General features: G+C 43.5%; 2 protein-coding genes across 4 annotated transcripts in view; both read right to left on the bottom strand.

Annotated features, from left to right (window-relative positions):
- The window catches only part of LOC127444721 (C-type lectin domain family 4 member E-like), a 71,815-nt gene extending 61,634 nt beyond the window's left edge, over nt 1-10,181 (bottom strand). Inside the window, exons 1-5 of one of the 2 annotated variants that reach the window (XM_051704279.1) lie at nt 9,983-10,174; nt 9,306-9,770; nt 9,023-9,126; nt 7,654-7,757; nt 6,075-7,506 (exon numbers count right to left, since the gene is read on the bottom strand). In XM_051704279.1, the coding sequence (XP_051560239.1) occupies nt 7,371-7,506; nt 7,654-7,757; nt 9,023-9,126; nt 9,306-9,770; nt 9,983-10,121 (948 nt within the window). In that variant the 5' untranslated portion in view covers nt 10,122-10,174 and the 3' untranslated portion in view covers nt 6,075-7,370. Of the gene's footprint in view, nt 1-6,074; nt 7,507-7,653; nt 7,758-9,022; nt 9,127-9,305; nt 9,771-9,982 lie in introns of those variants that run through there. The other variant, XM_051704276.1, reaches the window with a different exon arrangement.
- Nucleotides 1-26,607, bottom strand: part of LOC127444723 (CD209 antigen-like) — a 35,600-nt gene extending 8,993 nt beyond the window's left edge. Inside the window, exons 1-5 of one of the 2 annotated variants that reach the window (XR_007897876.1) lie at nt 26,493-26,607; nt 24,424-24,972; nt 24,149-24,252; nt 22,780-22,883; nt 21,856-22,632 (exon numbers count right to left, since the gene is read on the bottom strand). Coding sequence is in view for 1 of the 2 variants with exons in the window: in XM_051704285.1 (XP_051560245.1) it covers nt 22,497-22,632; nt 22,780-22,883; nt 24,149-24,252; nt 24,424-24,972; nt 26,493-26,556 (957 nt within the window). In the remaining variant the exon portion in view is untranslated. Of the gene's footprint in view, nt 1-21,837; nt 22,633-22,779; nt 22,884-24,148; nt 24,253-24,423; nt 24,973-26,492 lie in introns of those variants that run through there. The other variant, XM_051704285.1, reaches the window with a different exon arrangement.
- Nucleotides 26,608-27,388: the final 781 nt, after the last annotated feature.

Consider the following 27,388-nt stretch of genomic DNA (forward strand, 5'->3'; position numbering starts at 1 on the left):
TTGCCTTTGCCCAGCGGCTCCGTGACGCCTGCCGAAGATGGCTGCTAGCGGGGGATCGCGACGTCCAGGGAATTATCGACCAGGTGGTACTGGAACAGTTCACAGATCGACTGCCAAAAGGGATGGCGGAGTGGGTCCAGTGCCGCCGCCCGGCGTCGTTGGAGGAAGCTATCTGACTTGCGGAGGACCACATGGCGGCGATCCTGAGGGCGGAAGAGCCCTCCTACATTTTCGCTCCTCCCTCTGTTTCTTCCCCCTCCCCTCTCTCCTCTCGTTCTTCTCTCTCTCCAGGTCCCGTTCCTGCCCCACGCAGACGAGGAGGACCTCAGCCCCTGAGACCAGTTCCCCGGGTGTGGGAGGTGACACCTTCCCCTACTCCAATGCCCCGCCGCTCTCCCCCTCAGGGGGGGTGCCCGCCAATGCAAGTGCGGGCGTTGCGCCTGGGCCGGCCTGCTGGAGGTGCGGAGACCCGAGCCACTTCCGAGATCAGTGCCCTCTGATGGAGCTGGGGAAGGTGGTGCGGGTCTCTGACCTCCCACAGGCTGCCCCCGACCGGGCCGGAGCGTACCGGATACCGGTAAGTGTCAAGGGGGGTACTCACCAAGCGTTGGTGGACACCGGTTGTAATCAAACCACTATCCACTAACGCCTGGTTCAACCCGAGGCATTGGTCACAACTAAAACAGTGAAGGTGAAATGTGTACACGGGGATATTCACAAGTATCCGGTGGTGACCCTAACAATTAAATTTCGGGGGAAAAAGCATAGAGTGGAGGCCGCGGTTAGTTCTCGCCTCACCCATCCGCTGATTTTGGGGACTGATTGGCCTGATTTTAGAGTTTTATTAAAGGGAATTTGCGCAGATGGGTCCTGTGTGAAAATAGGGAGACGTGTGATGTGCGATGCTCTGGCAGGGGAGGCGGAGCCGGGGCCATCCTCGACAGCTCCACGTCATAATGACGAGAGAGGGGGAGAGGCTGCAGCCCCTCCCCTTCTCAGGGAATTCCCTGACGGGGATTTCCCTTTGGAGCAGTCGCGAGACGAAACCCTCAGACATGCCTTTGACCAAGTGAGAGTCATCAATGGTCAACGACTCCAGCCTGACATCGCCCTTTCATACCCCTATTTTGCAATTATAAATGAGTGGTTTTATCGAGTGACACAGGACACTCGGACCAAAGAGGATACAACCCAACTTTTGATTCCAAGGAGCCGTCGGGAAATGGTATTCCAGGCGGCTCATTGTAATCCCATGGTGGGTCACCTAGGAGAAAGGAAAACACTGAACCGTCTAATAGCCCGTTTCTATTGGCCGGGCATTGGTGGCGATGTCCGCAGGTGGTGTGCGGCATGCCGCGAATGCCAGCTGGTTAACCCACCGGCCACCCCTAAAGCGCCATTGCGCCCTCTCCCTCTGATCGAGGTTCCCTTTGAGAGAATTGTAATGGACCTCGTCGGGCCATTAGAACGGTCAGCACACAGACATCGCTTTGTATTGGTCCTAGTGGACTATGCAACGCGATATCCAGAAGCAGTGCCTCTTCGCAACATCTCAGCACGCAGTGTTGTGGAGGCACTCTTCAAAATAATCTCCCGGGTGGGGATTCCGAAAGAAATCCTCACCGATCAGGGCACAACATTTATGTCACGGACACTACGCGAACTGTACGAGTTGTTAAATATTAAATTGATTCGCACCAGTGTATACCATCCTCAAACGGATGGCCTGGTGGAACGATTTAATAAAACCCTCAAAAACATGATTCGTAAGTTCGTGCACGATGATTCTAGAAATTGGGATAAATGGCTCGACCCTCTGTTATTTGCAGTACGAGAGGTCCCGCAAGCCTCCACTGGCTTCTCCCCATTCGAGCTGCTGTATGGGCGACGCCCACGCGGCGTGCTTGATGTATTGCGAGAGGCCTGGGAGGAGGGACCTTCAAACAGTAAAAATGAAATTCAGTACGTTCTTGATCTTCGAGCAAAACTCCACACTTTGGGGCAACTAACACAGGAGAATTTGCTCCAAGCTCAAGAACGACAGCGCCGACTGTATGACAGGGGAACTCAGCTAAGGGAATTTGCCCCAGGAGATAAAGTACTTGTATTGCTTCCCACATCGAGCTCTAAATTACTCACTAAGTGGCAAGGACCCTTTGAGGTCACACGACGAGTGGGAGATCTCGATTATGAGGTTAAACGAACCGATAGAGGGGACGCTCGTCAAATATACCAGCTCAATCTCCTGAAATTGTGGAGGGAGGCGGTTCCCATGACGTTGGCTATGGCAGTTCCCGAGAAGGTGGAGCTCGGACCGGAGGCGAGTTCAAAACATAAACAGTTCACCCCAGTCATTTGCGGAGACCACCTCTCACCAAGCCAACTCGCGGAGGTTGCTAGGTTGCAACAGGAGTTTGCAGATGTGTTCTCCCCTCTACCGGGGCGTACAAACCTCATCCATCACCACATCGAGACCGAGCCGGGGGTCGTGGTACGTAGCCGCCCCTATTGACTACCCGAACACAAGAAGAAAATTGTTCGGGAAGAATTGGATGCGATGCTTGATATGGGGGTAATAGAACAATCCCACAGTGATTGGTCCAGCCCAGTTGTTCTAGTTCCTAAGAGCGACGGGTCTGTGCGATTCTGTGTGGATTATAGAAAAGTCAACGCGGTGTCTAAATTTGATGCATATCCAATGCCTCGCGTTGATGAGTTGCTCAATCAGTTGGGCACTGCTCGTTTTTATTCGACATTGGATTTGACGAAGGGTTATTGGCAGATCCCCTTGACACCAATTTCCCGTGAGAAAACCGCCTTCTCCACACCGTTTGGATTACACCAATTTGTGACACTTCCGTTCGGTTTGTTTGGAGCCCCGGCTACGTTTCAGCGTCTCATGGACCGAATCCTCAGACCGCATTCAGCTTACGCCGCTGCCTATTTAGATGACATCATCATTTATAGCAATGATTGGCAGCGGCATATGCAACATCTGAGGGCGGTTCTGAGATCGCTGTGCCGAGCGGGACTCACAGCGAATCCGAAGAAGTGCGCGATTGGACGGGTGGAGGTACGGTATCTGGGGTTCCACTTGGGCCACGGGCAGGTGCGTCCCCAAATTGACAAGACAGTGGCGATTGCGACCTGCCCGAGACCCAAGACCAAAAAGGGGATGAGACAGTTCCTGGGGCTGGCTGGCTATTATAGAAGGTTCGTACCTAATTATTCAGACGTCACCAGCCCGCTGACTGATCTCACTAAAAAGGGAGCTCCAGATCCGGTCCAGTGGACAGAGCAGTGTCAGCGGGCGTTCACGCAAGTTAAAGCTGCACTTTGCGGGGGGCCGCTTTTACATTCACCTGACTTCTCTCTCCCTTTTGTTTTACAGACAGAGGCTTCAGACAGGGGGCTGGGGGCCGTACTCTTGCAGGTGGTGGAGGGGGAGGAGCGCCCGGTGCTGTACATTAGCCGTAAGCTCTCGTTAAGGGAAACTAAGTACAGCACCGTGGAAAAGGAGTGTCTCGCCATCAAGTGGGCGGTCCTCACTCTCCGATACTACCTGCTGGGGCGGGCCATCACCCTCTGCTCGGATCACACCCCACTCCAGTGGCTCCACCGCATGAAAGATACTAACGCCCGGATCACCCGTTGGCATCTGGCTCTTCAGCTGTTTAAGTTCAAGGTGGTCCACAGACCGGGGACGCAGATGGCTGTCGCCGACTTCCTTTCCAGGAATGGGGGGTAGTGGTAGGCAGGCCGGATGCCGCCCCGGCCTGAGTCGGGCGGTGTGGATATGTGGCAGCGGGGGCGTGGTCAAGCATCTCTCCGGAGAGAGAGAAAGCGGTAAGGGTGCTACACCTGAGCTAAATTATGTCTAACACCTGTCTCTAATTTCAGTGAGCATGGGGAGAGCGGCATAAATAGAGCCACACAGCACTTAGTCGGGGAGAGAGACTGGACACGACAGAGCCGAGCCAGAGCAAAGATTTTAGTAATGAGAGTTTATTTGTGAAGCAGTGTGTGATAGTTCTTAAACTTAGTGCTTAAAGTGAAACTGGAAATTTGTGCTGCAAAGAGGGAAAAAATAAATCCTTACCTTAACAAGGAAAGCTGCTTCTTGCCTCCTCTTTTACATTGGTAAAACAAAAAATTTGTGTGAATTTACTCCAGAAGCTGTTTCTCTGATTTTCTATCATTATCTCTTCAAGGCACTGATCCCTCTTGTTTGAATGAGTCTTGTGACAGTGCAAAAATTGTCTGCTTGTGTCTTTCAGTATGCATGTTAAGATGAGCGGAAGAAGAAATAGTTCCCATCCTGCACAAGTATTTGCTAATATAACCTAATACTTTTATTTAACTTTGAAGATTATTGCTCTTGTTCATGGTAACCAAATAATAATAATATCCTTAGTTTAAACCCTAACCCTAACAGCAGTATCAGAAGTATCGATACTTTAGGATCGATCCCCCATCCCTAATCTGAGGTGAGAAAGCACAATTTATGATACCATTGTTGTCAGATTTTACTGCTGATTTGAAATATGTACTTTGGTTGTAATTTTGGCCAACCGTTTTGGAGATTTCGGTTTTTCCCTACGTCACTAAGTCCTCATGGTGGCATAGTGACTCGCCTCAATCCGTGTGGCGGAGGATGAATCTCAGTTGCCTCTGCGTCTGAGACCGTCAATCCGTGCATCTTATCACGTGGCTTGTTGAGCGCATTACCGCGGAGACAGCGCGTGTGGATGCTTCACGCTATTCTCCGTGGCATCCACACACAACTCACCACACGCCCAACCGAGAGCGAGAACCACATTATAGCGACCACGAGGTGGTTACCCCATGTGACTCTACCCTCCCTAGCAACCGGGCCAATTTGGTTGCTTAGGAGACCTGACTGGAGTCACTCAGCACGCCCTGGATTCGAACTCGCGACTCCAGGGGTGATAGTCAGCGTCAGTACTTGCTCAACTACCCAGGCCCCCCTGAGTTAATTTTTTAATTGACAGTAATTTCTAAAATCGCTAGGCTATGATGGTTCCAAAGTGCTCTACTGACTTCTGTGATTGTCACCATTTTATCCACCTTATTTTTCAGCGTAACTAGGGCGCTGCCATTATCAACCTTGAATGTGGACCACTTCTGATATAAGCCACTTCCAACTATTTTAGCGATACAAAAATACTACATTATGCTGCTTCATATTACAGGCTGGCACTAAATGTCGACATATTATTATCATTAATTACGATTTTCATAAACTCATTGGTTTTGAGCACATGTGGTTTTACCATTTATTGCATTTTGTCATTGTTTTATCACACACTGTTGCACTGGCAGAATTTAATCTGGCGATGACACGGACAGTCCTCTGCACCACCTGACACGCCTCCACAAACTTTACACAACCAGCAGAGACGAGAAAGCTGCCGGGAAAATGCTGCTTCAACTTTCTTTGCACCAAAACTGCATCTTGTTTCATCTTGACAAAAAAAATAAATGCATTTTACTCTCCGTTATTGATAGAGAGCATTCTCTCTTTCTTAGCGGTGTATAGTAAACAGACACGCAGATCACACATTCAACATGGCTTATGAAACATCGTCTTTGGAAATAAATAAATAAAGGCATCATTGGAGGTTATGCAGGTACATATGAGTGGAGGTTTACATGGAGACAAGAAACACTGCATTGTCACAATCTCGGTAAAGAAAGAAGCAGATTTTATTACCGTCTCTTCAGTGCAACATCACAGCAACAAGTGAATGATTTTCTTACTCTTTTACTATAAATACTGATGTTAGAAAATTATCCGACATTGGCACATAATTCTGCTGTACATCCTGTGGTTGTGTGAAAGTTAATAAGCCCATATCACTAGATTCTGGTATTATAACCTTCTAGTAATTTACATTGCGGTCAATGCCAGCGGAACATTTTCACATTCACCGGAAATGCAGCCTCTGCTTACTTCCGCGTTGCAAAATAAGGTGGATACTTTATATGATGATCTCAGAGATGGGTGTGTTAATGTGTGTTAGAAAATCAAACATGAAATAGACACAAAAATATATTTTTTATGAGTTTATAACTTTGGTAATAGTGACAGTTTACAAAAGCACATTGACTATTGAACTTATTTTGAAAAAATCAGAAAATAAGTTTATTAACAGACAGACACAATATCAGAATAATAGGGTGAATTAGGGTAATCTGGTACCCAGATTACCGGATTCACCCTATGAGAAATAGGATGTTGTCACTGTATTATGGCAATTATGACAATTTTACATTTTCCTCTAACAAGTTTAAAAAAATCCTAACATCCACTCTTGATTTGGGGAAACTACAGAAAAGTAAAAAAGAAACTTTATATCATTAAAGAAGTTTATAAATAATGAAATTAGCTCTGCTGTAGAATTTAGCTTACAGTATATAGACAAAATCACATAATGGAAATAGTTTTCCGAACATAGGTTTGTAAAGAAATTATTACTGCGAACATCTGTGATGTTTACCATCAATTTGCACAGGATAAAAGATGTCTGCATAAATCGCAGAGATGGGTGTGTATACTGAATTTATATACTGCTGTTATGCGTAACTGACCGTCAGAAAATGTATTTAGCTGTGCTGATTATTTATGAAGGGAAAACATGATCATATATTGTATCTGGGATTATTGGAAGAAATTGATTGGAATATCTGTCTAAAAAAAAAAAAAACAGAACTGGTGACATAGCAAGCCTGTAATCCTGTATAACACTCTGTGGACAATGTGGACAATCCCTTCACATGATGAAATTGTATTTGTCCTTCCGGAAAATATGTTGTGAAACACGGGGATGCAGTGTCTGAACAACATACAATCCTCAACACAATTTACACCATTCCCTCTGCTCCAACCACAAAATTATGCCCTTGTGTCTTCTAATTTTCCCAACAAAAAACAGCATCCCCATATAAAACTAATCCCGTCCGAATAGGGTTTAAGCAAATCTCCGCCCATTGTTCTGTCTATGCACAACTGCTAGTTTTTATAAATAAATGAGATGCACTTGGCAGTAAACATGAACAATTTAAATTGTTTCTTTGGCATAACACACCACTTCGCCATGTGTGTCACATTCCACTTTAATGGTTATAGTATCTGAGCGAGGCGATTATCAAGGCAAAGTTTTCACAGTTCATGAAGAGCTGCACGCTGTTCAGGTTACTACCACAAGATTAAAGGGATAGTTTACCCAAAACGAAAAGGGGAAAGGAGGAGGCAGGAACCAGATGAACCATCAAAGTATTATTTAATGAAAACTTAAACAAAAAGACACAAACATAAACACAAACACAGTTGCCTCCGGGGATCAAACCTAATTCTCACAAATCCATCTTCTCTTCTCTGAGCATGGGAGATCATTCCAGTTGTTCAGGGAGGATTTTGAAGAAAGCACTTCAACACAGTCCTCATTCCCTAGACTGTCATTTGGCTCATTTGTGTTCCAAAACCTGAATAATATGTAATCAGATTCTCTTCAGGATCGAAATAGCCCTAAAGTATTTATTTATTCAGAAACCATGAAATAAGAACAAGGAAATAAAAAAACATATATACACCTCTACACATCTGTATTCTGTGAGAGGTTCAGCACTTACCCTTTAGTCAGTGGTGAATTATCCACCCATTTCATATTGCCCTCTTTCTCGATGTCAGACAAACCAATCCACACTCTCCCCTTCTCCAATGAACTGATGTACCTCTGTGTGTAAAACAGGAAATTAATGTGATTCCCTTCTAGGGCTGGGCGATATGGCCAAAAATATTATCACAATATTCTTTTTCATATAATTTGATATCGATATTTATCACGATATACATTCACATTTGCACATTGCAATTTTTTTTAATTTCCAAGTTGGCAGACGAAAAAGAGAAGAAAAAAATCCTAAACAGTCAAAATAGTCTAAACAAAACTGCACTGGGGGCCCAGAGACAGCCAAAGCAGTGGTGTCTGAGGGATCTTCTATTAAAATATCACAATATTTTATAGTTTATCAATCGAGTGCAGTTGGATATGAATGGTAAAAGATGATCTGTTCATTTTGAATCATAATGACAGTATATATATTTTTACATTCAGATACCCAAGTATGGGGGCATAGAAGCCCTTGTGACTGAGGAATGATACTGTATGGGGGTTCAGGGGTAACTCCTGAGAGAAAATTTAGAAAATATAGAAGTCTGAATGGACCATTTTTATATTTTCATTAAAGTGATAATAACATCTGAATAATTTCACAAAATTAGAACAGAAATCTATTTGTTTATTATTAAAGGCTTGTAACATGCTGATTAATAAAACTAAATTTAGAAAGAAAATACTTTATGGTCTAAAGGCGCTCTGGAAACACCTGCCTCAGGTCTACTCACATGCGGGGAAAAGAGGAAACATGTGAGGAGCGGGATAGGGCATCAGTGAAGTGTGTTTCAGTGCTAGAGAAAAATATTCAAGAATACAGCGCAGAAAGATCAGATACGATGAAAGCAGCACTGTTGTCTTGTCACGCTGCTCACTAGAGATGATGAGAGGGTGCAACCGTCGTCCTGATGTCTTGCTGTCCAGATGGAATCAATCGGGGGTCCGGACCCAGAACGCGGTGACTGGCGTAGCGGGAACAGCAGCTTCATACAGTCTGAGGCTGCGTTGAGAAATCCACTCAAAACCACTCCCAACGCTAGGGAACCGCGTGCCCCGTGCTGCTGTCAATTCTACAATCCACTTTCAGAGGAAGGAATTGAAAGCGCTTGCTCACAGCAGTGGAAATGTACGATAAGAAAGTCGAACTGCTTGCATTTTTAGCAACATGCACCTGATCGTCTAGATGTAGAACACTGGCTCAAAATCGAAAATTACTCAAAAGCTTATCATCGATATCGTGGTGTTTATCGCGATAAATATCAAGATTGTTTTATCGCCCAGCCCTATTCCCTTCTCTGTTGTTTTCTAACACACACAAACTCTACCTGTTTCTCTTCAGTGTTGATAATAACGAGATCTCCACCATGATCCCTGCAGTACTGTCTGCTGTCAGACCAGCTCTTCTCCTCACTGGATATGAAGAACCAAACTAACCACATCCACAAACAGAAGAATTCACAAAACTTAAATGTACTTATTTAACATTGCATATACTGTCTAATATATATATATATATATATATATATATATATATATATATATATATATATATATATATATACACACACACAAGAAAAAGGAACTACACAGAAACTGATTTGTACTAACCTTGTTTTTTCTTATGTTCGTCACACGAAGAGTTGATCTTGCTTTCCAACTCCAGTTTCTTCTGATTCAAAGAGTCGTAGTTTCTCTGTAACTGGTTTTTCTCAGCAGTTAGACTGTTAATGCTGGTCTCCAACTCCAGTTTCTTCTGATTCAAAGAGTCGTAGTTTCTCTGTAACTGGTTTTTCTCAGCAGTTAGACTGTTGATGCTGGTCTCCAACTCCAGATTCGTCTGATTTAAAGAGTTGAAGCTGCTCTGCAATCGATCTTTTGCAATAGTTTGATCACTGTAATTCACCTGCAACCTGCTTATAGTTTGGTTGTACTCTTTTACTATGTCCATATAACTCATCTTCAACAGGTCTCGCTCTGCCGTGAGTTTGTGATGTTGCACAATGATGCCGATCACCAATAAAACACACATGAGTCCAAGACTCACTGTGCTCAGCACAAAACGTCTATTTCCACCTGTAAAACATGGACAAAACACACAAAATAACAGTTAACTCCATATTATTAGAACAAAGTTTCAAGTCACCTATAATTTATATCATCGCTTAAAAGAAATAAGGGTTTTCAGTATCTTCATACACATTACCCATGAAGCAACATTTAACTAATCCTCAGATATTTGTTATTATGTGACATTAACTCTGGTTAACACTAAATTCAGTGCTTACCGAAATGTCGAGCTTTTGCTTCAGTCTGGATGAAACTCAGCTTTTGACTTTCAATTGTGTCCTTATCTTCTGTACCTGCGTCTCTCTCATTGGACTTGATGCAGTTTTTGTGTTCGTCATTTTCATAAATGTTCTCCATCGCTTCATCAGTCTTTACAGAAGAGCTGTGGTCTCCAGGATAATGAGTGCTGGCTTTTATTTAGAGTACCTCCCTAGAATTTACATACTGCTGATGTTTAGACTTCAGTGCAGTTCATTTAAAAAATACAGCTGATTTAAAAAAAAATAAAAAAATCACATGTTGAGTGCTTTCTTAAGTACAATTCATGCCTACATCAGTCTTTCTTTTATTGCTTTTGTGTATTTTTTGAACAATGAGCCCAAAACTGGCAGTAAACGCACATAATATTGAATGGATGAGCTAAATACTTTTTATGCTCGTTTCGAGGGAAATAACACCGCCCTCGCAGAGAGAGCTCTCGCGGCAGAAGCTACAGAGGTTAGTTCACTCTCCGTCTCTGCAGCGGATGTAACCCGATCCTTCCGACGGGTGAATATCCGTAAAGCCGAGGGTCCAGACGGCATGCCGCGTCATCAGAGCATGTGCGAACCAACTGGCTGGTGTTTTTACAGACATTTTCAACCTTTCCCTCTCCTTGTCTGTAGTCCACACATGCTTTAAAATGTCCATCATTGTGCCTGTTCCAAAACAATCAAAAATAACTTGCTTAAATAACTGGCGTCCTGTTGCTCTGACCCCCATCATCAGCAAATGCTTTGAGAGACTAATCAGAGATTACATCTGCTCTGTGCTGCCTTTCTCTCTTGACCCATTGCAGTTGCTTACCGCAACAACCGCTCCACTGATGATGCCATTGCATCTACAATACACACTGCTCTCTCCCACCTGGAAAAAAGGAACACTTATGTGAGAATGCTGTTTGCAGACTACAGCTCAGCATTCAACACCATAGTGCCCTCCAAGCTCTGGGCTTGAACAGCTCGCTGTGCAGCTGGATCCTGGACTTCCTGTCAAGCAGACGCCAGGTGGTTAGAATGGGTAGCAACATCTCCTCCTCACTGACCCTCAACACTGGAGCCCCACAGGGCTGTGTTCTCAGCCCACTCCTGTATTCTCTGTACACACATGACTGTGTGGCAACAAACAGCTCCAATGCCATCATTAAGTTTGCTGATGATACGACGGTGGTAGGTCTGATCACTGACAACGATGAAACAGCCTACAGAGAGGAGGTGCACACTCTGACACACTGGTGTCAGGAGCACAACATCTCCCTCAACGTCAGTAAGACAAAGGAGCTTGTGGTGGACTTCAGGAGAAAAGACAGAGAACACAGTCCCATCACCATCAATGGAGCACCAGTGGAGAGAGTCAGCAGCTTCAAGTTCCTGGGTGTCCACATCACTGAGGAACTCACATAGTCTGTCCACACTGAAGTCGTTGTGAAGAAGGCTCATCAACGCCTCTTCTTCCTGAGACGGCTGAGGAAGTTTGGAATGAACCACCACATCCTCACACGGTTGTACACCTGCACTGTAGAGAGCATCCTGACTGGCTGCATCTCCGCCTGGTACGGCGATAGCACAGCCCACAACCGCAAAGCACTGCAAAGGGTGGTGCGAACTGCCAGACACATCATCGGAGGTGAGCTTCCCTCCCTCCAGGACATATATACCAGGCGGTGTGTGAAAAAAGCTCGGAGGATCATCAGCCATGGGCTGTTCTCACTGCTACCATCAGGCAGGCGGTATCGCAGCATCAGGACCCGCACCAGCCGACTCCATGATAGCTTCTTCCCCCAAGCAATCAGACTTCTGAACTCTTGATCTCTCACAATCAATATACATCAGCACTGCACTTTATTAATCTTATTATCATAAATTATATTCTCTCTTAACAACACACTGGCAACTTACTATCAACCGACAGCCTGAATGTCAATACAACCTACTGTATATTTTATATATACTATATATACTATTTTTTTTATTGAATAATGTGTATCTATATTGTGTGTATTGTATACTGTACATTGTATATTATTATTTGTATATTGTGTTGTGTGTAATTATGTGTATATTAGACTTTAAATTGTGTTGTGTAAATCTGATGTTTATTGTAAATTGGTATATGTCTCATTACTGTCACAACTGCTATGTTGCTCGGAACTGCACCCAAGAATTTCACACACTATTGCAATTATGTATATGGTTGTGTGACAATAAAAGTGATTTGATTTGAATTTAATTGAATTTATAGAAATAATAATCAATTATTCAATCAAATACACTTTAGTGTTTTAATTAAAAAAATTACAAAGAAAAGAAATTGAGTTTAGCTATTTGTGGGATTACGGTACCAACAGATAACCAACAAGAGTCAATGAACTCATCGTAGCTGATATGTACAGATATTTACAGTAGAACTGCGCACTTCACTCACCAAAAAACAGGAACTACTGTATTTTGCTGACCTTTTTTTTTTTATATTGTAGAGCTTTCATAAATGTAGAATTTTTACTTAACATGACCTTTTGAGGAAAATTACTCTGACATTATTTGCACTACAAGCCAGTTAAATTAGTTAAAAAAGTGCACCCCACATTCATTTCAAACATACAGAGTTCTGTCAGGTTATGGTCAGTGCTGAGTAGTAACATATTACATGTAATCTGGATTATGTAAGCAGATTATGAAAATCAAGATCTTGCAATTGGATTAAATTACAATTTAAAATACTCAATATCGGACTGCAGTTACTTTTTATATATTACATGATAATATAATCAATAATAATAATAATCAACAGCAGTAAAATATTCATAATGTACTGATCACTGTGATTTATTTATTTATTTATTTATTTTTACTTTTACATTTTCCACTCTAAATCAGCCTACCTACCACATATGTTCAGTAACTCTTCAAGTGTTTTCAAAAGAGAGGGGGAGGGTTGTGAAATTGCACACAGACCTGATACTCATTATTAGATATGGCAAATTCACATAATTTCATATTCACAAATCACAATATAAACTAGCTGCACTGGCGCTGTAACATTAGTTTTAGTTCCATGAATTGCTTTTGTACTCAGCTTCAAAAATGTTAATGAATGCACTTTTGCTTTAGTAATAACTTTGAGGCCGTTTTTGTGGCTTTCATTCTTAAATATAACTGGTCTGATCTCTTACCACACATGGATGGCATTTGCAAAATTGCAAAATTGCAAAATTGCAAAATTGCGTGACATCGTTTATGTAATGCACCCCGGAAACCTGACCATATATCTAAAAAAACTCCCATACGAAATACCTATTAAACTCAAACATAAACACAAATAACAGAGTTAGGTTGGAAGTAATCCAAAAGTAATCGGATAAGATTAACCCCCATAATGTAATATGCGAGACTGCGTAACTGATTGCATTTTTTGTTGTGTCATTTGTAAGCAATCTACCCAGTACAGCAGATTGCAGTGATACCCTTATACTGTATGTTAGTATTTAATTAGGACTACAAATAGCATCTAAAATTATTTACATTTAGTGCAAATAGCCTCTACCAAATAAATATTACAATTCCTACAACTGACAACTTAAACTTCATAACACCCAGACTGTATAATTGTAGTAGAGGTATGTGATAATTCTAACACATTGTAAGAAATAAATAAACTATAATGTCAATATACAGTATATTTAACGTGTATAGAGTAATGTTAGTCAATAAACAGCTCATCATAAGATTATGAAGCACAGACTTTATTCACGGCACCAGATTAAAATGTAAACATATTAATCATATTTTACACAACACGTTGATATGGAAAATACTGTTGCATATATTTTTTAAATTAACTACACTCCAAAGAGGCACTTTTGAAATGCATGATAACATCAGTAAAACATAATAAAAGTTCAACTCCAGTTATATTTGCATATCGTCCTGGTGGTTTTCTGTGCATTCTTCATGAGCACATATGTTCATAAAGATGGGATCATCACATGCGTTTTGTTTTATTGTGACCACATGAAACAGGTCAATATATATTGCAAGAAACACATTCAATTGCAAACTTTTCACTAGTGATTTGTGGCAGCGGGGGCGTGGTCAAGCATCTCTCTGGAGAGAGAGAAAGTGGTAAGGGCGCTACACCTGAGCTAAATTATGTCTAACACCTGTCTCTAATTTCAGTGAGCACGGGGAGAGCGGCATAAATAGAGCCACACAGCACTTAGTCGGGGAGAGAGACTGGACACGACAGAGCCAAGCCAGAGCAAAGATTTTAGTAATGAGAGTTTATTTGTGAAGCAGTGTGTGATAGTTCTTAAACTTAGTGCTTAAAGTGAAACTGGAAATTTGTGCTGCAAAGAGGGAAAAAATAAATCCTTACCTTAACAAGGAAAGCTGCTTCTCGCCTCCTCTTTTACACTGGTGCCAAAACCCAGGATTGAAGTTTGGGTCGAAGATGGATGGAGGTCATTCCGTAGAGTCCTCCCAGTTGGCAGAGATCCTCCAAGCCCTCGCCAGCCTACATCAGAGCCACCAACAGACGCTGCTTGAGCTCTGACAAGATCAAGACCGTCGGTTTGTCGAGCTCCTGCATGCTCAAGCCGAGGACCGGCAGGCGATCCGGAGCCTCCTCAGCCAGGAGGCGTCCTCAGCCGTGACCCCGGACACTCCCACGCCGTTACCCCCGCCAGCATTACAGAAAATGGGGGCGGCGGACGACCCTGAGGCCTTCCTGGATTTGTTTGAGCGGACCGCCAAGATCTGGGGCTGGCCGCTCGGCCAATGGGCAGCCCGACTGATCCCACTATTGTCCGGGGAAGCCCAGCTCGCGGCTCAACAACTGCCAGAGACGAGCCTCCTGGCCTACGGAGATTTAAAAAGAGCCATCTTGCAACGGGTTGGTCGCACTCCGGAGGAAAGTCATCAACTCTTCCGGAGCTTGAAGTTGGAGAGCTCCGACCGCCAGTTTGCCTTTGCCCAGTGGCTCCGTGATGCCTGCCGAAGATGGCTGCTAGCGGGGGATCGCGACGTCCAGGGAATTATCGACCAGGTGGTACTGGAACAGTTCACAGATCGACTGCCAAAAGGGATGGCGGAGTGGGTCCAGTGCCACCGCCCGGCGTAGTTGGAGGAAGCTATCCGACTTGCGGAGGACCACATGGCGGCGATCCCGAGGGCGGAAGAGCCCTCCTACATTTTCTCTCCTCCCTCTGTTTCTTCCCCCTCCCCTCTCTGCTCTCGTTCTACTCTCTCTCCAGGTCCCATTCCTGCCCCATGCAGACGAGGAGGTCCTCAGCCCCTGAGACCATTTCCCCGGGTGTGGGAGGCGACACCTTCCCCTACTCCAATGCCCCGCCGCTCTCCCCCTCGGGGGGGGGGGCGCCTGCCGACGCAAGTGCGGGCATAGCGCCTGGGCCGGCCTGCTGGAGGTGTGGAGACCCGAGCCACTTCCGAGATCAGTGCCATCTGATGGAGCTGGGGATGGTGGTGCGGGTCTCTGACCTCCCACAGGCTGCCCCCGACCGGGCCGGAGCGTACCGGATGCCGGTAAGTGTCAAGGGGGGTACTCACCAAGCGTTGGTGGACACCGGTTGTAATCAAACCATTATCCACCAACGCCTGGTTCAACCCGAGGCATTGGTCACAACTAAAACGGTGAAGGTGAAATGTGTACACGGGGATATTCACAAGTATCCGGTGGTGACCCTGACAATTAAATTTCGGGGGAAAAAGCATAGAGTGGAGGCCGCAGTTAGTTCCCGCCTCACCCATCCACTGATTTTGGGGACTGATTGGCCTGATTTTAGAGTTTTATTAAAGGGAATTTGCACGGATGGGTCCTGTGCGAAAATAGGGAGATGTATGATGTGTGATGCTCTGGCAGGGGAGGCGGAGCCGGGGCCGTCCTCGACAGCTCCACGTCATAATGACGAGAGAGGTGGAGAGGCTGCAGCCCCTCCCCTTCTCAGGGAATTCCCTGATGGGGATTTCCCTTTGGAGCAGTCGCGAGATGAAACCCTCAAACACGCCTTTGACCAAGTGAGAGTCATCGATGGTCAACGACTCCAGCCTGACATCGCCCTTTCATACCCCTATTTTGCAATTATAAATGAGTGGTTGTATCGAGTGACACAGGACACTTGGACCAAAGAGGATACAACCCAACTTTTGATTCCAAGGAGCCGTCGGGAAATGGTATTCCAGGCGGCTCATTATAATCCCATGGCGGGTCACCTAGGAGAAAGGAAAACACTGAACCATCTAATAGCCCGTTTCTATTGGCCGGGCATTGGTGGCGATGTCCGCAGGTGGTGTGCGGAATGCCGCAAATGCCAGCTGGTTAACCCACCGGCCACCCCAAAAGCGCCATTGCGCCCTCTCCCTCTGATCGAGGTTCCCTTTGAGAGAATTGGAATGGACCTTGTCGGGCCATTAGAACGGTCAGCACATGGACATCACTTTGTATTGGTCCTAGTGGACTATGCAACACAATATCCGGAAGCAGTGCCTCTTCGCAACATCTCAGCACGCAGTGTTGCGGAGGCACTCTTCAAAATAATCTCCCGGGTGGGGATTCCGAAAGAAATCCTCACCAATCAGGGCACAACATTTATGTCACGGACACTACGCGAACTGTACGATTTTTTAAATATTAAATCGTTTCGCACCAGTGTATACCATCCTCAAACGGATGGCCTGGTGGAACGATTTAATAAAACCCTCAAAAACATGATTCGTAAGATCGTGCACGATGATTCTAGAAATTGGGATAAATGGCACGACCCTCTGTTATTTGCAGTACGAGAGGTCCCGCAAGCCTCCACTGGCTTCTCCCCATTCGAGCTGCTGTATGGGCGACGCCCACGCGGCGTGCTTGATGTATTGCGAGAGGCCTGGGAGGAGGGACCTTCAAACAGTAAAAATGAAATTCAGTATGTTCTTGATCTTCGAGCAAAACTCCACACTTTGGGGCAACTAACACAGGAGAATTTGCTCCAAGCTCAAGAACGACAGTGCTGACTGTATGACGGGGAACTCAGCTAAGAGAATTTGCACCAGGAGATAAAGTACTTGTATTGCTTCCCACATTGAGCTCTAAATTACTCACCAAGTGGCAAGGACCCTTTGAGGTCACACGACGAGTGGGAGATCTCGATTATGAGGTTAAACGAACCGATAGAGGGGACGCTCGTCAAATATACCACCTCAATCTCCTGAAATTGTGGAGGGAGGCGGTTCCCATGACGTTGGCTACGGTAGTTCCCGAGAAGGCGGAGCTCGGACCGGAGGTGAGTTCAAAACATAAACAGTTCACCCCAGTCATTTACGGAGACCACTTCTCACCGAGCCAACTCGTGGAGGTTGCTAGGTTGCAACAGGAGTTTGCAGATGTGTTCTCCCCTCTACCGGGACGTACAAACCTCATCCATCACCACATCGAGACCGAGCCGGGGGTCGTGGTACGTAGCTGCCCCTATTGACTACCCGAACACAAGAAGAAAATTGTTCGGGAAGAATTGGATGCGATGCTTGATATGGGGGTAATAGAAGAATCCCACAGTGATTGGTCCAGCCCAGTTGTTCTAGTGCCTAAGAGCGACGGGTCTGTGCGATTCTATGTGGATTATAGAAAAGTCAACGCGGTGTCTAAATTTGATGCTTATCCAATGCCTCGCGTTGATGAGTTGCTCAATCGGTTGGGCACTGCTCGTTTTTATTCGACATTGGATTTGACGAAGGGTTATTGGCAGATCCCCTTGACACCAATTTCCTGTGAGAAAACCACCTTCTCCACACCGTTTGGATTACACCAATTTGTGACACTTCCATTCGGTTTGTTTGGAGCCCCGGCTACGTTTCAGCGTCTCATGGACCGAATCCTCAGACCGCATTCAGCTTACGCCGCTGCCTATTTAGATGACATCATCATTTATAGCAATGATTGGCAGCGGCATATGCAACATCTGAGGGCGGTTCTGAGATCGCTGCGCCGAGCGGGACTCACAGTGAATCCGAAGAAGTGCGCGATTGGATGGGTGGAGGTACGGTATCTGGGGTTCCACTTGGGCCACAGGCAGGTGCGTCCCCAAATTGACAAGACAGCGGTGATTGCGACCTGCCCGAGACCCAAGACCAAAAAGGGGGTGAGACAGTTCCTGGGGCTGGCTGGCTATTATAGAAGGTCCGTACCTAATTATTCGGACGTCACCAGCCCGCTGACTGATCTCACTAAAAAGGGAGCTCCAGATCCGGTCCAGTGGACGGAGCAGTGTCAGCAGGCGTTCACGCAAGTTAAAGCTGCACTTTGCGGGGGGCCGCTTTTACATTCACCTGACTTCTCTCTCTTTTGTTTTACAGACAGATGCTTCAGACAGGGGGCTGGGGGCCGTACTCTCGCAGGTGGTGGAGGGGGAGGAGCGCCCGGTGCTGTACATTAGCCGTAAGCTCTCGTTAAGGGAAACTAAGTACAGCACCGTGGAAAAGGAGTGGCTCACCATCAAGTGGGCGGTCCTCACTCTCCGATACTACCTGCTGGGGCGGGCCTTCACCCTCTGCTCGGATCACGCCCCACTCCAGTGGCTCCACCGCATGAAAGATACTAACGCCCGGATCACCCGTTGGTATCTGGCTCTTCAGCCGTTTAAGTTCAAGGTGGTCCACAGACCGGGGATGCAGATGGCTGTCGCCGACTTCCTTTCCAGGAATGGGGGGGAGTGGTAGGCAGGCCGGATGCTGCCCCGGCCTGAGTCGGGCGGTGTGGATATGTGGCAGCGGGGGCGTGGTCAAGCATCTCTCCGGAGAGAGAGAAAGCGGTAAGGGCGCTACACCTGAGCTAAATTATGTCTAACACCTGTCTCTAATTTCAGTGAGCATGGGGAGAGCGGCATAAATAGAGCCACACAGCACTTAGTCGGGGAGAGAGACTGGACACGACAGAGCCGAGCCAGAGCAAAGATTTTAGTAATGAGAGTTTATTTGTGAAGCAGTGTGTGATAGTTCTTAAACTTAGTGCTTAAAGTGAAACTGGAAATTTGTGCTGCAAAGAGGGAAAAATAAATCCTTTCCTTAACAAGGAAAGCTGCTTCTCGCCTCCTCTTTTACATTGGTAAAACAAAAAAATATGTGTGAATTTACTCCAGAAGCTGTTTCTCTGATTTTCTATCATTACCTCTTCAAGGCACTGATCCCTCTTGTTTGAACGAGTCTTGTGACAGTGCAAAAATTGTCTGCTTGTGTCTTTCAGTATGCATGTTAAGATGAGCGGAAGAAGAAATAGTTCCCATCCTGCACAAGTATTTGCTAATATAACCTAATACTTTTATTTAACTTTGAAGATTATTGCTCTTGTTCATGGTAACCAAATAATAATAATATCCTTAGTTTAAACCCTAACCCTAACAGCAGTATCAGAAGTATCGATACTTTAGGATCGATCCCCCGATCCCTAATCTGAGGTGAGAAAGCACAATTTATGATACCATTGTTGTCAGATTTTACTGCTGATTTGAAATATGTACTTTGGTTGTAATTTTGGCCAACCGTTTTGGAGATTTCGGTGTTTCCCTACGTCACTAAGTCCTCATGGTGGCATAGTGACTCGCCTCAATCCGTGTGGCGGAGGATGAATCTCAGTTGCCTCTGCGTCTGAGACCGTCAATCCGTGCATCTTATCACGTGGCTTGTTGAGCGCATTACCGCGGAGACAGCGCGTGTGGAAGCTTCACGCTATTCTCCGTGGCATCCACACACAACTCACCACACGCCCCACCGAGAGCGAGAACCACATTATAGCGACCACGAGGAGGTTACCCCATGTGACTCTACCCTCCCTAGCAACCGGGCCAATTTGGTTGCTTAGGAGACCTGACTGGAGTCACTCAGCACGCCCTGGATTCGAACTCGCGACTCCAGGGGTGATAGTCAGCGTCAGTACTCACTCAACTACCCAGGCCCCCCTGAGTTAATTTTTTAATTGACAGTAATTTCTAAAATCGCTAGGCTATGATGGTTCCAAAGTGCTCTACTGACTTCTGTGATTGTCACCATTTTATCCACCTTATTTTTCAGCGTAACTAGGGCGCTGCCATTATCAACCTTGAATGTGGACCACTTCTGATATAAGCCACTTCCAACTATTTTAGCGATACAAAAATACTACATTATGCTGCTTCATATTACAGGCTGGCACTAAATGTAGACATATTATTATCATTAATTACGATTTTCATAAACTCATTGGTTTTGAGCACATATGGTTTTACCATTTATTGCATTTTGTCATTGTTTTATCACACACTGTTGCACTGGCAGAATTAAATCTGGCGATGACACGGACAGTCCTCTGCACCACCTGACACGCCTCCACAAACTTTACACAACCAGCAGAGACGAGAAAGCTGCTGGGAAAATTCTGCTTCAACTTTCTTTGCACCAAAACTGCATCTTGTTTCATCTTGACAAAAAAATAAATGCATTTTACTCTCCTTTATTGATAGAGAGCATTCGCTCTTTCTTAGCGGTGTATAGTAAACAGACACGCAGATCTTATATTCAGCATGGCTTATGAAACATCGTCTTTGGAAATAAATAAATAAAGGCATCATTGGAGGTTATGCAGGTACATATGAGTGGAGGTTTACATGGAGACAAGAAACACTGCATCGTCACAATCTCGGTAAAGAAAGAAGCAGATTTTATTACCGTCTCTTCAGTGCAACATCACAGCAACAAGTGAATGATTTTCTTACTCTTTTACTATAAATACTGATGTTAGAAAATTATCCGACATTGGCACATAATTCTGCTGTACATCCTGTGGTTGTGTGAAAGTTAATAAGCCCATATCACTAGATTCTGGTATTATAACCTTCTAGTAATTTACATTGCGGTCAATGCCAGCGGAACATTTTCACATTCACCGGAAATGCAGCCTCTGCTTACTTCCGTGTTGCAAAATAAGGTGGATACTTTATATGATGATCTCAGAGATGGGTGTGTTAATGTGTGTTAGAAAATCAAACATGAAATAGACACAAAAATATATTTTTTATGAGTTTATAACTTTGGTAATAGTGACAGTTTACAAAAGCACATTGACTATTGAACTTATTTTGAAAAAATCAGAAAAGAAGTTTATTAACAGACAGACACAATATCAGAATAATAGGGTGAATTAGGGTAATCTGGTACTTTGCACTTGTGTTAATTTATGGTGATTGTCATCTCAATACATCAGACCAACAACTGAGACACATGATAATATAGACCTGTTTGTGATAGACAAAAAATGAACACATCATAGGTCAGGTGTCACATCACCCAATGGCCCAGATTACCGGATTCACCCTATGAGAAATAGGATGTTGTCACTGTATTATGGCAATTATGACAATTTTACATTTTCCTCTAACAAGTTTAAAAAAATCCTAACATCCACTCTTGATTTGGGGAAACTACAGAAAAGTAAAAAAGAAACTTTATATCATTAAAGAAGTTTATAAATAATGAAATTAGCTCTGCTGTAGAATTTAGCTTACAGTATATAGACAAAATCACATAATGGAAATAGTTTTCCGAACATAGGTTTGTAAAGAAATTATTACTGCGAACATCTGTGATGTTTACCATCGATTTGCACAGGATAAAAGATGTCTGCATAAATCGCAGAGATGGGTGTGTATACTGAATTTATATACTGCTGTTATGCGTAACTGACCATCAGAAAATGTATTTAGCTGTGCTGATTATTTATGCAGGGAATATTAAACATGATCATATATTGTATCTGGGATTATTGGAAGAAATTGATTGGAATATCTGTCTAAAAAAAAAAAAAAAACAGAACTGGTGACATAGCAAGCCTGTAATCCTGTATAACACTCTGTGGACAATGTGGACAATCCCTTCACATGATGAAATTGTATTTGTCCTTCCGGAAAATATGTTGTGAAACACGGGGATGCAGTGTCTGAACAACATACAATCCTCAACACAATTTACACCATTCCCTCTGCTCCAACCACAAAATTATGCCCTTGTGTCTTCTAATTTTCCCAACAAAAAACAGCATCCCCATATAAAACTAATCCCGTCCGAATAGGGTTTAAGCAAATCTCCGCCCATTGTTCTGTCTATGCACAACTGCTAGTTTTTATAAATAAATGAGATGCACTTGGCAGTAAACATGAACAATTTAAATTGTTTCTTTGGCATAACACACCACTTCGCCATGTGTGTCACATTCCACTTTAATGGTTATAGTATCTGAGCGAGGCGATTATCAAGGCAAAGTTTTCACAGTTCATGAAGAGCTGCACGCTGTTCAGGTTACTACCACAAGATTAAAGGGATAGTTTACCCAAAACGAAAAGGGGAAAGGAGGAGGCAGGAACCAGATGAACCATCAAAGTATTATTTAATGAAAACTTAAACAAAAAGACACAAACATAAACACAAACACAGTTGCCTCCGGGGATCAAACCTAATTCTCACAAATCCATTTTCTCTTCTCTGAGCATGGGAGATCATTCCAGTTGTTCAGGGAGGATTCTGAAGTATTCACTTCAACACAGTCCTCATTCCCTAGACTGTCATTTGGCTCATTTGTGTTCCAAAACCTGAATAATATGTAATCAGATTCCCTTCAGGATCGAAATAGCCCTAAAGTATTTATTTATTCAGAAACCATGAAATAAGAACAAGGAAATAAAAAAACATATATACACCTCTACACATCTGTATTCTGTGAGAGGTTCAGCACTTACCCTTTAGTCAGTGGTGAATTATCCACCCATTTCATGTCGCCCTCTTTCTCGATGTCAGACAAACCAATCCACACTCTCCCCTTCTCCAATGAACTGATGTTCCTCTGTGTGTAAAACAGGAAATTAATGTGATTCCCTTCTAGGGCTGGGCGATATGGCCAAAAATATTATCACAATATTCTTTTTCATATAATTTGATATCGATATTTATCACGATATACATTCACATTTGCACATTGTAATTTTTTTTAATTTCCAAGTTGGCAGACGAAAAAGAGAAGAAAAAAATCCTAAACAGTCAAAATAGTCTAAACAAAACTGCACTGGGGGCCCAGAGACAGCCAAAGCAGTGGTGTCTGAGGGATCTTCTATTAAAATATCACAATATTTTATAGTTTATCAATCGAGTGCAGTTGGATATGAATGGTAAAAGATGATCTGTTCATTTTGAATCATAATGACAGTATATATATTTTTACATTCAGATACCCAAGTATGGGGGCATAGAAGCCCTTGTGACTGAGGAATGATACTGTATGGGGGTTCAGGGGTATCTCCTGAGAGAAAATTTAGAAAATATAGAAGTCTGAATGGACCACTTTTATATTTTCATTAAAGTGATAATAACATCTGAATAATTTCACAAAATTAGAACAGAAATCTATTTGTTTATTATTAAAGGCTTGTAACATGCTGATTAATAAAACTAAATTTAGAAAGAAAATACTTTATGGTCTAAAGGCGCTCTGGAAACACCTGCCTCAGGTCTACTCACATGCGGGGAAAAGAGGAAACATGTGAAGAGCGGGACAGGGCATCAGTTAAGCGTGTTTCAGTGCTAGAGAAAAATATTCAAGAATACAGCGCAGAAAGATCAGATATGATGAAAGCAGCACTGTTGTCTTGTCACGCTGCTCACTAGAGATGATGAGAGGGTGCAACCGTCGTCCTGATGTCTTGCTGTCCGGATGGAATCAATCGGGGGTCCGGACCCAGAACGCGGTGACTGGCGTAGCGGGAACAGCAGCTTCATACAGTCTGAGGCTGCGTTGAGAAATCCACTCAAAACCACTCCCAACGCTAGGGAACCGCGTGCCCCGTGCTGCTGTCAATTCTACAATCCACTTTCAGAGGAAGGAATTGAAAGCGCTTGCTCACAGCAGTGGAAATGTACGATAAGAAAGTCGAACAGCTTGCATTTTTAGCAACATGCACCTGATCGTCTAGATGTAGAACACTGGCTCAAAATCGAAAATTACTCAAAAGCTTATCATCGATATCGTGGTGTTTATCGCGATAAATATCAAGATTGTTTTATCGCCCAGCCCTATTCCCTTCTCTGTTGTTTTCTAACACACACAAACTCTACCTGTTTCTCTTCAGTGTTGATAATAACGAGATCTCCACCATGATCCCTGCAGTACTGTCTGCTGTCAGACCAGCTCTTCTCCTCACTGGATATGAAGAACCAAACTAACCACATCCACAAACAGAAGAATTCACAAAACTTAAATGTACTTATTTAACATTGCATATACTGTCTAATATATATATATATATATATATATATATATATATATATATATATATATATATACACACACACAAGAAAAAGGAACTACACAGAAACTGATTTGTACTAACCTTGTTTTTTCTTATGTTCGTCACACGAAGAGTTGATCTTGCTTTCCAACTCCAGTTTCTTCTGATTCAAAGAGTCGTAGTTTCTCTGTAACTGGTTTTTCTCAGCAGTTAGACTGTTGATGCTGGTCTCCAACTCCAGTTTCTTCTGATTCAAAGAGTCGTAGTTTCTCTGTAACTGGTTTTTCTCAGCAGTTAGACTGTTAATGCTGGTCTCCAACTCCAGTTTCTTCTGATTCAAAGAGTCGTAGTTTCTCTGTAACTGGTTTTTCTCAGCAGTTAGACTGTTGATGCTGGTCTCCAACTCCAGATTCGTCTGATTTAAAGAGTTGAAGCTGCTCTGCAATCGATCTTTTGCAATAGTTTGATCACTGTAATTCACCTGCAACCTGCTTATAGTTTGGTTGTACTCTTTTACTATGTCCATATAACTCATCTTCAACAGGTCTCGCTCTGCCGTGAGTTTGTGACGTTGCACAATGATGCCGATCACCAATAAAACACACATGAGTCCAAGACTCACTGTGCTCAGCACAAAACATCTATTTCCACCTGTAAAACATGGACAAAACACACAAAATAACAGTTAACTCCATATTATTAGAACAAAGTTTCAAGTCACCTATAATTTATATCATCGCTTAAAAGAAATAAGGGTTTTCAGTATCTTCATACACATTACCCATGAAGCAACATTTAACTAATCCTCAGATATTTGTTATTATGTGACATTAACTCTGGTTAACACTAAATTCAGTGCTTACCGAAATGTCGAGCTTTTGCTTTCAATTGTGTCCTTATTAGTGTACATACACTATATTGCCAAAAGTATTCGCTCACCCATCCAAATAATTGAATTCAGGTGTTCCAATCACTTCCATGGCCACAGGTGTATAAAATGAAGCACCTAGGCATGCAGACTGCTTCTACAAACATTTGTGAAAGAATGGGCCGCTCTCAGGAGCTCAGTGAATTCCAGCGTGGTACTGTGATAGGATGCCACCTGTGCAACAAGTCCAGTCGTGAAATTTCCTCGCTACTAAATATTCCACAGTCAACTGTCAGTGGTATTATAACAAAGTGGAAGCGATTGGGAATGACAGCAACTCAGCCACGAAGTGGTAGGCCACGTAAAATGACAGAGCGGGGCCAGCGGATGCTGAGGCGCATAGTGTGCAGAGGTCGCCAACTTTCTGCAGAGTCAATCGCTACAGACCTCCAAAGTTCATGTGGCCTTCAGATTAGCTCAAGAACAGTGCGTAGAGAGCTTCATGGAATGGGTTTCCATGGCCGAGCAGCTGCATCCAAGCCATACATCACCAAGTGCAATGCAAAGCATCGGATGCAGTGGTGTAAAGCATGCCGCCACTGGACTCTAGAGCAGTGGAGATGCGTTCTCTGGAGTGACGAATCACGCTTCTCCATCTGGCAATCTGATGGACGAGTCTGGGTTTGGCGGTTGCCAGGAGAACGGTACTTGTCTGACTGCATTGTGCCAACTGTGAAGTTTGGTGGAGGGGGAATTATGGTGTGGGGTTGTTTTTCAGGAGCTGGGCTTGGCCCCTAAGTTCCAGTGAAAGGAACTCTGAATGCTTCAGCATACCAAGAGATTTTGGACGATTCCATGCTCCCAACTTTGTGGGAACAGTTTGGGGATGGCCCCTTCCTGTTCTAACATGACTGCGCACCAGTGCACAAAGCAAGGTCCATAAAGACATGGATGAGCGAGTTTGGTGTGGAAGAACTTGACTGGCCTGCACAGAGTCCTGACCTCAACCCGATAGAGCACCTTTGGGATGAATTAGAGCAAAGACTGCGAGCCAGGCCTTCTCGTCCAACATCAGTGTCTGACCTCACAAATGCGCTTCTGGAAGAATGGTCAAAAATTCCCATAAACACACTCTTAAACCTTGTGGAAAGCCTTCCCAGAAGAGTTGAAGCTGTTATAGCTGCAAAGGGTGGGCCGACGTCATATTAAACCCTATGGATTAAGAATGGGATGCCACTTAAGTTCATATGCGTCTAAAGGCAGATGAGCGAATACTTTTGGCAATATAGTGTATCTTCTGTACCTGCATCTCTCTCATTGGACTTGATGCAGTTTTTGTGTTCGTCATTTTCATAAATGTTCTCCATCGCTTCATCAGTCTTCACAGAAGAGCTGTGGTCTCCAGGATAATGAGTGCTGGCTTTTAGTTAGAGTACCTCCCTAGAAGTTCTCTCTTTGGTGGATGTCAATGTAGTGACTTGGCACCTCTCTGTAACATTTAGATGAAAGCGTTAGGAGATAAATAACAACAACAGCAGATTTTAAGCAGACTATAGTAAATTTACCAACCCCTAATTCACTCTTAAGAGCACTTTCACACCACACTGGCTTATGTTTGGCAAGTTGTGAGAAGTAAATTGTCAAACAGAACCAAACTTTGAAGTAATGATTCAAGTTATTACTTTGGATTCTTATGCATACACACTGTGACAGAACTGGGATGTAGGATTCCTCACACGAGGCACCAATTATTATGTAGGACTTTACTGGTTGTTTAGATCAGTGTTACTATCAGAAATTATTAACAATTATTTCTTTAATTATTAATTCATATTTAAATTAATTAATTGAAGCTAACTCATTAAAACCTCATATGGGGCTCCAGTAAATGTAGTGGGCTACGTTTAGGAGCAAGTTTGGTTATTAGCAATAATTAATAATTATCAAAGATAATTATTAATTATTAAAATCAATAGAACATTGATGAGAATCAATGTTAGCTTTTTTAATCCTTTAAATCAACAATTATCAGAGATAGTCGTTAATTGTTAATATCGATGAAACATTAATTAAAATTAACACAAGCTTATTGATCATTCAAATTCAACAATCATCAAAGATAATTATCAATTATCAAAAATCAATAGAATATTAATAAGGATTAACATTGACGGGGCACCACCCTGGAATCAGGGACTA

Source organism: Myxocyprinus asiaticus, chromosome 8, assembly GCF_019703515.2.
Source record: "Myxocyprinus asiaticus isolate MX2 ecotype Aquarium Trade chromosome 8, UBuf_Myxa_2, whole genome shotgun sequence".
Classification (NCBI taxonomy): Eukaryota; Metazoa; Chordata; class Actinopteri; order Cypriniformes; family Catostomidae; genus Myxocyprinus; species Myxocyprinus asiaticus.